Here is a 12,926-nt window from a genome sequence, read left to right as displayed (position 1 = left end):
ATGTCTTTCTTCCTATTGCAGATTTGGGATTTGCATCTAAATGACCCAGAGTGTCGTGGTGTTGAGACTGAGAATGATTATGTCTTTACGATCAAGACTAATCTTACAGATTGTGGCACCATCATGGTAAGCTTATAAATTCTCAGTCAAATCAAATATATTAATTATACTATCACATTTATTATTTATGATTGAGAAAATTTGTTTATTTTTCAAAGGAAGTCTGTGTGCAGTCTTTGAGCTGTTATTTTTAATACATATGTAAAAGTGTAGACACTAAAGAGAAGGTCTTTTATATTCTATTAAGACTTGTTCAGTTACACTGAACACTTTGAGTTTATAGATGAGTATTATAGTACCTTTGTTAGATATATTTTTTGTTGTTTTTTGCATTATTTAGAATAAAGATAATAACATTTTGAGGGGCAACACAAAGATGAAATACTGATTATTTTTCATGCATCACATGCTAATCTGGTGGCTTTGTTTTCCCCTGAAATAATTGTTTTATGATATGCAGAGAGGGAATGAGCAAGCGTTGCTTCTTTCCCTTAGGACTGGATGGCTGAAGTGCATTCAGAGCTTGAAGGGGAGGGCTAGTAGCCATGCTGCTTTAAATTACCTTGATTTATATGTAAATGATGACTGTGTTTTCAACAGAAGTGAATAGGCTGACCATAATTCAGTGTCACACTTTGTACTCCTTTTATTCATCCCTCTAAACCATCTCATACAGTTGTAACATTACCCGGAGGATGGGTTTTACTCTGGCAGGATATAAATCTGCACTTGAGACTATGAGTATCATTGAGAGGCTCAGTTCGAATGCACAGAGGCATTTCTTGTAAAGCTAGCAAAAGATTAACACAGTCATGTCTGTGTGTGGGGGGGACGAGGAGGAGGGGTATTAGGCTTAGAAAGCTTTTCTCATACTGTTTTGTGGCAAGTGGTAAGAGATTAGATATTTCTGAATGAGGCATTCACATAAAGATTAAAAAAAAAACAACAACAATTGATATAATGACCCACTTCGAAAGCTTGTCTTGCAGCAACTTTCATTATGCGGACGAGTTTGCAAACAAAACCGAATCTTTTTATTGGTCAGTCTAACTCCAGTAATAATCTAAACAAATACCAACATTTAAAATATTACTTTACTTCAAAACTAGAGACTAGACAGGAGGGTGTGTTGTTATGGTGAAGGACTTGTTTACAGACGTGCAATAAAACTACAGGAAGGGGTGGAGTTCTCTTCAGTAGTAAAATGGATTCCTTCAAATAAATAAATGAATAAACCAAAAATTCTTACTATTAATACTACTATCTACATAATTGGTCTGAATCCTAACTATATTTACTGTCTATGTTTTCTTTTTTTACCTGCAGGCATCTGATGAGTCATACATCATGTTCACAAACACCATTCACAATAATGAAACAGATGTCATCACTAGAAGTTATGTCAACATTACATTCGGATGTCGCTACCCTGCAAACTACATGGTCCAGCAGCCTAATGGAGAAAATATGATCCGAGTGGATGTTAGGTGATTTCTTTAAAACAGAAACATGCACACGATATATTTGTAGTCTGATGCTCCTTGGATCCAGACCATAATGTGCACGTAATTAATGTTTAACCATTATTATTTGTTTAGGCTTAAATGACACGTATTTGCGTAAGTGTCTGTTACAATATCCACTAAGTGTCCTTCAGCACCCTTTAGGGCTCTTTTAACATTCTCTTTTTTTTAGGACGATTACTTTGGACACAGAAGATGGAAATTTCTCAGTGTCCATGCTGCTTTATAAAGATGAGGAATTTGAGGACAAATGGACCACTGTTCCCTCTCTAATGCTTGATGACAACATTTATGTGAAAGTTTTCATGGTTTGTATGAAAATAATATTGCTGGCTTGAAGTAAATTATAAGATATTATGAATCTTGAGAAGAGAAGATATTTATTTCTTCTCCTTTTTTTAATGGAGCCTGGGACCCATTTCAAATGAGCTCTTCTGTTGAATATTTCATTACTGCTGTATGAATATTGATACGCCTCCTTTTCTCCCCTTCTTTGTAGGTAATTAAACATTGCTTGTTTTAGGGAAAGTTGGCCATTGTTGACCACAGCTTCGGCAGATGTTAGACTTGCTGCCTTGTCCTATGTACAGTAGATAACTCAAATTTAACATCTTAATAATTTAAGATATTTAATATTTAATTAGTGTCTATAGTAAAAAGCTTTAACTTTAGGTCATAAACTATTTAAGGATTAAGTTAGTGTCTAATAAATTTACAAATTGCTAAATGTCTGACTCAATGGATTGTGATTTGTAGTTCAGATTAATTCACCTGTCATCTTATCTGAGCAAATTTGAATCCAGTGTTTTCATCTTTGCTTTATCAGACCCTTGGCAGATACTCTTGTTTACTCTCAGCCTCTTTGGAAATCTGATGACTGCTTGGAACAGTGTTTGCTCAATAAGTTATTTACAAGAGTGTTTGGAACTCTCATCATACAGATACCAGCTAATCTTGTGCTCCGAGTGGACAGATGCTGGGCCACACCGAACCAGGATCCATACAGCAACATTCAGTACACTTTCATCAAGGAAAGGTTTGTGTTCATATGTAATGTGTCTGTTCTGACCTGTGTTGTTTATGGTCAGAAGACATGTTGTGAAAGAATCCAATAACAAAACAACATGTATGACTTGTGTTCCTGTGGCTGTAGCCTTAGCATTAGGCATTTCACCATGGCAGCTGTGCCTGCCCATGATAACTCTTATTTCACAACTTGCCATCATTAGCATCTGCCAAAAATGTTAAACAACTGACTCTTAGGACATATCACTGCATGTGTTTTTGACAGTATATACTACTTATAATAATACTAGTAATGATTAGAATATAATTACATCGATATAATAATTAAGTTATTTATTATTATTTTGTATTGTAACAGCTTCCATCAAAATTATCTAAAATTATTTTAAGATTGCATTTACCTAATAACATCTAGGTTTTGAAAGAAGTTTTGAAATGTTTGTTTATATTTAAAATATAATTTAGTATAAAATAACATGTACATAAGGGTTTTTTTTTCTTAGCTGTCCAGTGCTGATGAATGACCAGACACTAGCTGTGATGAAGAACGGACAAGGCCCAGAGGCTCTGTTTAGGATCCAAATGTTTAAGTTTGTGGGCAGCTCCTACACAGACATCTTCCTTCACTGTAACGTCCAGATCTGCCACAGCAGTGCAGGATCATGCCGGCCTGTGAGATCACACTCTATATGCCATTCTAAGATCATATGTTCCACCTTCACAAATACTACACCATCAATTTTAAATGTTTTATAGATAAAATTAAGAAGGATGAACACACTAAATCAGTTTTATACAAAAGCCAACTAAAATCACATAATTTTTCTCCTTTTTGGCCTAACAGAACTGTTCCACCGAGGATGCTTCAGCTCGCATACGCAGAGATGTTGCTCTATCCCACACTGTTTCCTATGGACCAATAAAAAGACGTGAGGTTCCCACTGACAAAACCATTCTGAGTAAGTTTTCACTTTAGTTTTTTTAATGTCAATAAAAGTGCATGTGATCTAATCACTCTGTCAGGCTCGTCCTGTTTAATTCAATGATTCTGCTTTAGATACAGGTACACCCTCACTGGAAACATTTGTGCTTGGAGGTTTGTTGGTGGTTCTACTGCTCATCACTGGTGTGTTTGGAAGGCTGTGGCACAAAAGCAAACGGTCTTATCCTACCCAAGAAGCCCAACTCACCTTGTCCAACATTCACCACATCTCAGAGGTGGCTAGCTAAGCCGGGGTTCACAAGAAAATACCTCTTTTACCCATACAGACACAAAATTAAGTATGTATTCTGTACATATAGAATTAGTACTATAGTACTTTGCTTTAATTAAAATAGGGTTAGTATATACATATAGTTTTTTTCTGAAAAATTTGTTAGATGTGCATTTATTTCCATGATTCTTTAATCTGTTGTTTTTATTTGCTGTGAAAAATATGGCTATGGATTTTAATAAATTTAAAATAAAAATACTTTCATATACATATTAGTTTGTGTTTTATATACTTGCCTGTTTGTTTACAAAGCCTATATTTAATTTATGCAGTTAATGCTGGGGTGTAAATTAAGTCCCTAGATTATTAAGTATTTACCCTAAATCTCATCCATCTCCACTATGAAACACTGAAACTATAAAACACCTGAAACTCTGTAGTTGCAGGTATTTTCAATGGTCTTTATTCAACTTAATGACATACTTAACTTTTTTTTTTTTACCAATTTATATAGTACCATATTTAATATACATGTTATAACGATTTTATAAAAATCGGACTACTTCAAGGTCTATCTTGAGGCTTATGTCAGTTGGTTGATGCCTTTCAGCAGGTGTATCTGCTCATTAAATACTGCCTTGCAGAGGTGTGGTTTCGTTGTGGGGGCGGGGCACATATGACGAAATTCCCTCCCCTTCATGCATATTTAGTAGTTTTAAAGTATCAACCGGTCAGTGTAAATAAACCCGAGGACCCACGAACAGAATTAGTACATTGTGTAAAGAGCTCAGTTTGTTAGCCTGTAATTAGGAAAAGAGTTTGGACTATAGAGTTATAAATAATTTAAAGTGCACATGCCATATTCTCGCGGTAAGTAACGCTACTTTATTACTTACTAACTAACTTGTTAGCTAGCTAGCACATCTTGAGGGAATGTCCAGGCTGCTAGTCGTCTCATTGCCAGTTAGCGGCTAATACCTCAGACTAGCACGGATAATGGTGTTACCGAATAACATTGGTATCAAAACGATCGCGAAATACGTTTAAAATACTTTTAATTAAGTATTCAGGCTGGTTGTCTTTCATACCGAATGCCACAAGTGCTTAATATAAGCAGGCTTCTCTGCTAAAATTAGTTAGCATGACTAGCCCCGGCTTCTGACACTCATTATAATAACTTCTATCTAATTAATAATGCGGAGGAGACCGTGTCGTGTTCGAGTAGAGAGATAGCTTTACAGCCAATCCGTGTTTATTGTAATTTATTGTGATATAGTGTAGATGAAGTGTAGCCGGTTAGCTCTTTAATATGCTTAGTCAGCCAGTGACTGGACTCACATGCTGTCCCGGTTTGCTGTGTAATATGTCCTAGAAAAACTAAGCCAGGTTTTATATAGACGAATCAAGGCCATTTTAGTTCGAGTGACTTGTTCGTACATGTTAAATTGTACTAGCCAGATAAAAATTTGTTTTATGAAAACAAAGCCAACTGGACCACAGTGTTAGAGCTGTCTGTTTCGTAATGTTTACCCACTGCTGCAGTCACGTGCTTGGGCTGAAAGACAAGTGGCAGAATAAATACATATCGAACTCAAAGCTGTTTAAAACCCCCGCCTGTGTTTATCATCAGACTGAAATAAAAACATAAGGAGGAAGATGTTTTAGTTTAGGAGACCATAAAGAAACTTAGGATTGTTTATGATCAGTACCAAAAAAAATTAATGGCATGTGAAAGAGTCAGTGGTGTCGGTCTTTTTTATTGCTAAATTTGGGTTTCTTGGCACACATGTTGTAATATGTGTTTAAATTAGTGTAAGTTACAATGAAATTATAACATTTGGATACTTGGTCTGAAGCAGCTTTTTCCCCAGAGTTTGGATGATGGCATAAAATATGCAATTAGCCTGAAGGCAGATTGTAGTTTGTACAGACCTGCTAAAGCCTTTAGAGTTTGACAGCAAAGTAAGAATTCTGCATCTATATTATTCATTGATGAACTCAGGAAGAAGTGTAGTTATATCAGTGGGTAATTTGTTGGATTCTGATTAAAATGTGATTCTGAAGGTCGTTAGGTCAAATCCCAGCACTACTTGTCTGTTCGGCCCTTACATTTGATCTGGTAGGACTTGCATAGTACCTGTGTTATAAAAATAACCAAATTCAGCTAAATGGGCATTGAGCTATACAGTTGTATAACAGGGGGTGTTTTTTTATTGTAAGCTGTATCTTCCCTTCTATAACAGACTGCTCTGAATTAAAAGGTCATGTTTCCACTGTGCCAGAGGCAATGTAACTGTGGAACCTAAGAGGTGTTGCTGTTGTGAAATTGCATTACACAGACTTTCAGTAAACATAGCTGCATAATACCAGGGAAATACACTACAGCCATCATTCTGTCTGCTTTTCATGACCTGTTTTAATTTTTATGACCTGTTTTAATGCAGGCTCTCTTTATCTGTTTGCAGGTAGCCCCTGAGACAAAGCCATACTGAAAAGATTCTACAATTGTTATACATAATGGAGGAGATACACGTTCATTGCCAGAATTGTGTGAACAGAAGATGCATGGTAAGACTGGAGACTGGGGTTTCGTGTGACCTCATGGGGTGTCCTCTTGTGTGTGGGGCAGTTTTCCACTCATGCAAAGCTGATGAGCACCATTTACTCTGTCCATATGAAAGAGTGCCTTGCCTAAATAGTGGTTTTGGATGCCCCTTCATTATTGCCAGAATGAAAATGGCACAGCATCTGGGAACATGTCCAGCCAGTGTTGTGTGCTGCACCATGGAATGGAACCGATGGCCTGTTAGCTATGCTGATCGTAAATCCTATGAAAACTTAAGTAAGGAAGTTTATGATGTAGAACAGCTAGATATGGCATTGGCCCTACAAGATCAGCGCATGCTACTTGAGTCTCTCAAAGTGACCACCACTGTGGCAAAGACAGTGAATGAACAAAATGGGGGAAATGAGAGATTCAACTCTAATACTGAAGATGCAGACTTGAAAAACGGACTACTTGAAATGGCTGGTGAGACATACGATGAACTCTACAAGGCATCAGTGGAAACCAGCAGAAATTTGGCAGCAGCTCTGGACATTCTCAGCAGTGCAAACAAAGGTATTGACTTGATCATGGAAAACCTCAGCAGTAAGAATGTAGATAAAAATGGGGCTTGTTACAGTGGTATAAACGGGAATCATTGTACAAAAGAAGATAAACTTGAGCTAATGAGGGAAAGCGACACAGATTCAGAGTGTGAGTTGGGAGCTGTAGGTGGAGTAGACTGTGCTTTTCCAGTAGATTTGGATGAAGATGAGAGTGAATGGAGGGAGCAAAGTGCATTTGAGTTTTCTGATGAAGAAGAGGATATAAATGGCAGTGTGAACGTTGACAAACATGGATTTTTAAATGTAGAGGATAATCAAAATCCTGTTAGACTTGAAATGCATGTGGAGAGACCTGTGGAAAATCTGAACAACTATGCAGTTGTTAGGCCAATGATGGCTTATCATTCCATGCCTTTTGTAGCACGACAACCAGAAATGGCTTTTTCTCATCAGTTCCCTCTAGCTCCACCCATACCTCTGCCTGATTTAGTGCAGAACAATGTTTTACACCAACTCCCTGTTGAAATTGAGGACCGGTGGCTAGAACGCAAGTTGCAGAACCTTCAAGTGCTCAGAGGTATGAGTGTGTTTACATGTAACGGACGCAAGGCTCTACTCTCCAGTCCTTATTTGTTTCGTGCTAGGATGGAAGACAAGGCAGTGGACACTTCTGACCTAGAGGTTGTGGACGATCCAATTGGCCTTCATGGTATTGACTTGATTACTGCTGCTTTGCTTTTTTGCCTTGGTGACTCCCCAGGAGGAAGAGGCATTTCAGACAGTCGTCTTGTGGATGGGTATCGAATTGACTTTGGCACACAGACTTTTTCCTTTCCCTCTGCTGTATTAGCTACCAGCACCATGGTGGGTGATATCGCCTCAGCATCCGCTTGTGATCACGCCAGCCCTCAGCTGTCTAACCCCAGCCCATTCCACACACTCAGACTGGACCTGGTGCTGGAGTGTGTTGCTCGTTACCAGACCAAGCAGCGCTCTATGTTCACATTTGTGTGTGGGCAGCTGTTCCGCAGGGACGAATTCTCCTCCCATTTTAAAAATGTCCATGGCGACATCCATGCTGGGCTCAACGGCTGGATGGAGCACAGGTGCCCTTTGGCTTTCTATGGTTGCACCTACTCTCAGAGGAGGTTCTGCCCATCTGTGCAGGGTTCAAGAATTATTCACGACCGGTACCTGGGTTCGTTTGGTGTGCAGTCTGAATTATCCGAACAGCCAATTAAAGTCCAGTGCCACGAACGCTCCCACTGTGACCCCCTCAGCAGCTTGCCTTTTGAGCTACTGCAGCATGTCGCAAGTTTTTTGGATGGTTTTAGTCTGTGCCAGTTATCCCGAGTGTCTCTTACCATGAGAGACGTTTGTGCTAGTCTGCTAAAATCACGTGGTATGGTGGTTTTGCTTTGGGCGAAGACAAGGCATGCAGATGGATCTTTCTCGTGGCAGATTCATGACAAGGCAAGTTATGTTTTTTCTTATAAAGTAAAATAATCTTAGAATTTCTAAGCCTATTGTGCTCATAAGCCTATTGTGCTTATAATATTGCGCTTCAATAGTGTTTTCCCTCTGAATGTGCCTCTTAGGTATGGAGATTTAGCACAGCTTTTGGAACAGTGAATGAGTGGAAATTTGCCAACATTTCCAGTATGGCTGATCACCTAAAGAACTGCAAGTTCAACACAGTGGCCCGTCGAGAGGAAGCTGTCCCCCTGCCATGCATGAGCCACACCAGAGAACTGAATAAAGGTGGTCACTCAGCATGCGCCATGCTCAGGCCAGTCTTATAGTCTGAGGTGAAAAGAAAATGAATGTTCTGCTGTAAAAGCTTTTAGCGTGATATGAGTGTGAAGTTTTCATTTAACTATACTAAGGTTGGTTGTTTTTTTTGTGTTTGTTTTTTACTCTGTAGTATCATACAAATTAAATTAAGCAGAGCCTTAATGTAAATATATACTTATTTACATTCATTTTCTAATAAAAGATACTGGGTTTATATTTGTTATTATATATTCACTTGTCCTAATGGGCAAACCATATTTCGAGGTCAAGTCTAATGCCAAGACAAATAGTAATCAAAATAATTTTTTTTAGGAACGTAATAATGTTAACATTTGTCCTCAGTACTAGTTTGTATCTACAAGCAAATAAAAATAGGTTTGGGGTTTTAGAGATACAGTATGTAGCACTTGAAGTTTAAAATTGAATCGAATGTCACTAAAACCTGCAATGTTTTGATGTCATTATTTAATGGGGTTCTAAATATACACTAATCTGTTACATAAAGCAGTATGTATATACACTCAGTCCATTTTTTTTATTAGAAACACTTGCACTTGTTTATGCAATTTTCTAAAAAGCAAATTAGGTAGAAAAAGCAGAATACACTGGACCATGCACATTCAATACCAAAATTAGACCAGTGATTAATTATTTTTTTTTTTTTTTTTTTGCACAATACTGTGAAAAGAATTTAAAAGATCAGAAATATTAATATAGTCAGACCAGCTTGTCTGACACCAACAACCATGCTTTGGTCAAAGTCACTGAGATCTCATTTATTCCCAACTCTCAGGTTTAATGTGAACTTGAATCAATTGACCTGAATGCATGTGATTTTGTGCATTGGGCTGCTACCAAGTTTGTTGATCGGATAATTTCAGGAATTTATAGGTGTTTCTATTAAACTGGCCAGTGAGTGAATTTCAATGCATTTTGATGTTGATGGACAACTGCATTTCTGTCTTTCTTGACAAAATGAGCTGTTATAATAGCCTGCCGGACAGGTCTAAATCATCTGCTATTCAGTTAGCAAAAAGGTAGTTTTATTTATTTATTTTTTTTTTTTGGACAAATCACTAAACACATGTGAACAACACATTTCCAAGAGTTTCTCTAGTGTCTCAGGGTTTTAAAGCTGAACAGGGCGATTAGAACAAACAGCTTAAAGAAATGATGTCCTAATTGTACTTGTATATTTCATGTTGAGTATACAAGGTAAGAAGGGCTTTACAGGTACTGGAGTGTCAGTATTAAAAAAAAAGAGCAAAAATAAGAAAGCTGATGAGAATGTTTTAGTAGAAAGAATTAGAGGTCGACTAATATGGGTTTTTCTCTGGTCGATTTTTAGAAATTAGGGCAGCTAATGTAAGATGACAGGGTTTTTTTTGGCCGATTTTCTTTTTTCCCCGCTTCATGCCATAAAATTGAATTATTAATTAATAAGACGCGATACAGAAAATTGCGTAAACATTTATTGAACAACACAAGACTCTCTAATCAGTGCACTGGTTGCCAGGTTTTTGTGCTCAGGCCTACCTGTAGCCTAAACTACAGCTTTTGAAGGCCCACTAACAGTTCCAAAAATTATTCCTCATTTTCTCTCCAAAAGTATCATATTTTATCAGTAAAATAAATAATGCTAGATTTAAAATGGATCTGGCTTTCTGAGTGTTGGTCAGCTTTAGTTTTTTTCTGCACTGTTGGCTCTGGTCAGAGGGCATCAGTTGTTTCTCGACTGATTCTGTCGAATCCACCTGCTGGTATGAGAAAGTCATGTTCTCTCATGCATGCACAGAACATATACGCATTTGGTGTCTCAGACACACCTGCCTAATAATCTGCCTAATTTGCAGCACAATTGGCCGGCCAATCAATCGGTCGACCTCTAGAAAGAATATTCTCACTTGCTCAATTTTGGATTGAGAAGGCTAAGTCTGTTGAATTTGTTACTGAGCAGTTGAAACATTTTTGTTTTTAGATATCTTTACTTTTAAGCTTCTTTTAAATGAGAGTTGAAGTGTGCACATTTTGTAGCATGGTTTTAGCACACAGCTGTGAATTAAAACAGCTTACAACAATAATTCAAATTGGTTGCCAATAGATGTGCATGGGTTAGCATTGCTGCCTTAAATTTTTTGTGTTAAATATTTTGCTATGGATAAAATATTTTATAGCATTATATTTCATGTTGATGTAATAAACCCAATGGGAAATTGACTGCACTTTGCTGATAATTTTCTGACTCTTCATGCATGTGATGCCTGATGCTGGAAATATCAATCTTTTGTCTACTTGTAGTTTTTTATTTTTGTGTATCATATATGACATTTTTTGGAAATAATTTTAATACATAACAATTAAACATAATGTTGATTGTAGAATTAATTGTGTTGGGAAAGTGTGTTTGTATCATTTGTAATAAATATAACCTGTTCTATTTCTATGTTCTGAGGATATGTTAATTAGCAATTTTGTTTTTAAGCCCTAGACCTACATTTGATCGTTTCTCAGTTCACTTATATCTTTTAATGGTTTATTCCAGAGCATTTAAAAATGAACCCAGTAGTTCTGATGAACTTTTAACCCAGAAAGAAGTCTAATAAAAATGGGTAATATCAGGGGTTGAGTAACATTTTGATCAGTGAACATGACAAATAGCTACAGAAAATATATTGTGAAAATATATTGTGTAAATATTCCAAGTATCATCCATATAAGCAGTGTTTCTTCATTAGCACTAGGTGGCGGTGGCGCTTTGTGTTTCATCGCTATACTTTCGACTGACTGGGAAATTAGTTAACAGGGCGTTTGGAAGTTAAATCAGCAGTGACAAAGCTGAGAAATCAATAAAGTATGCAGTGCTGTATGACCTCTACAATAAACCGAAAGGTTTCACTTCATATAAACAAAAGTGTATTGAGCAGATAGTGAAGGAGCAGTGAGCCAGAGTGCCTTTGTTAATATCAGGTTACATAAATAAACAGTCTAAATTGATGAAGCATGAACCGAGGGTTGAATTCTGAATTTAACCACTTTACTGCCAGTTCCTTAGAAATAGCATTTAATTTGAAAGTGAGATAAAGAAAAGGTCAGGGGTTCTTACACTGAATCACATTATCCAGCTGTAATAAGGCAGCTTCTGTCTGAAAGGGCACTCTGATGGATACAGCTTCAAAACTTAAATATATGTGACACTGCTCAAGCTAAATACAATGTTTAGACGGTGAGTCATCAATAGACCGATTAATCGGAGGACAGGTCGACCAAATACGTGATGCATGGCGAGCCCTTACAATTTCATTTGTTCAGGTGACTCACTAAAATGAGATTATGGAGTATCATGTGTCTGAGAGCTTGCTCAGATTACAAACACAGAATATACATTTTCCAATTGGATTTCATTTAAACAAGGATGAAGACTTTGATGAGTCATTCCACTGTTTATGATCCTTTGTTTTCTCTGTGACACACTGAGAAAAACCGCTGGCGACCAGGATAAGTGTTATCAAATAGCACATCCTCCAAATGATCATGCCGAGCGAGCGAGCGAGTTAATACGACTGTGCCTGGCCTTTGTTACCATTTATATATTAACCTCAGCTAGCTTTTTTATCTTGTGATGATGTAGGAAAGTGACTAACATTTATTTATCATTTGTGTATTTTACGTTATATTATTTTATAAACATTTTATACAGTTAGAATTGCAATGCTAATTCCTAAACTACTGCAACTGTTTTACAAAATGTAAATAAAAATTTAATATGCAATGAACTCAAATCATAACAAATCTAGCTGCTCAACAGTCCTGCGATCTTCTTTGTCCTTATTTTTAATTTTTTTCATTTCATGAAAATGCCAGCATGTGACATGTTTTCAATGGGTAAAAGGTCTGCATGTACACAGACTGTTCTCAGATGTATAGGGGGATGCTACACAGTAGTAAACATGGCCCTGTTCCACCTTTTTCAGGACGCTTTTAGGCCTAAAAATCAAAATCACCTTATTTTTTCCTTAAAATGGTATGTTGCCTCAGTTTAAATGTGTTCTCGACGTTTAATTGTGAATAAAATATGGGTTTGTACGATTCTTAAATCATTCTGTTGCAAACCTTTTACGGAATTCAGGTTGTATATTAAAATAATTATTTTGTAATTCATTCATTCAAATAAAAAAAAAAAAAAAAAAAAAAAAAAGGA

At 36.9% G+C, this 12,926-nt stretch overlaps 2 protein-coding genes across 2 annotated transcripts; both read left to right on the top strand.

Annotated features, from left to right (window-relative positions):
• si:dkeyp-110a12.4 (pancreatic secretory granule membrane major glycoprotein GP2) lies at positions 1-3,989 on the top strand. Its single transcript, XM_046855797.1, has 7 exons — positions 1-126; positions 1,387-1,547; positions 1,756-1,891; positions 2,525-2,619; positions 3,113-3,281; positions 3,454-3,568; positions 3,667-3,989. The coding sequence occupies exons 1-7, from the start codon at positions 1-3 to the stop codon at positions 3,837-3,839; spliced, it is 975 nt and encodes a 324-aa protein (XP_046711753.1). The 3' UTR covers positions 3,840-3,989.
• Positions 3,990-4,553: 564 nt separating this feature from the next.
• fbxo30a (F-box protein 30a) lies at positions 4,554-11,113 on the top strand. Its single transcript, XM_046856398.1, has 3 exons — positions 4,554-4,693; positions 6,289-8,407; positions 8,533-11,113. Exons 2-3 carry the CDS (start codon positions 6,341-6,343, stop codon positions 8,734-8,736), a joined length of 2,271 nt encoding a protein of 756 aa, XP_046712354.1. The 5' UTR covers positions 4,554-4,693; positions 6,289-6,340; the 3' UTR covers positions 8,737-11,113.
• Positions 11,114-12,926: the final 1,813 nt, after the last annotated feature.

Source organism: Silurus meridionalis, chromosome 8 (assembly GCF_014805685.1).
Source record: "Silurus meridionalis isolate SWU-2019-XX chromosome 8, ASM1480568v1, whole genome shotgun sequence".
In the NCBI taxonomy this organism is placed as follows: Eukaryota; Metazoa; Chordata; class Actinopteri; order Siluriformes; family Siluridae; genus Silurus; species Silurus meridionalis.
Note: the sequence above shows the minus strand (reverse complement) of the source record. Positions and strands in the feature narration are given on the sequence as shown.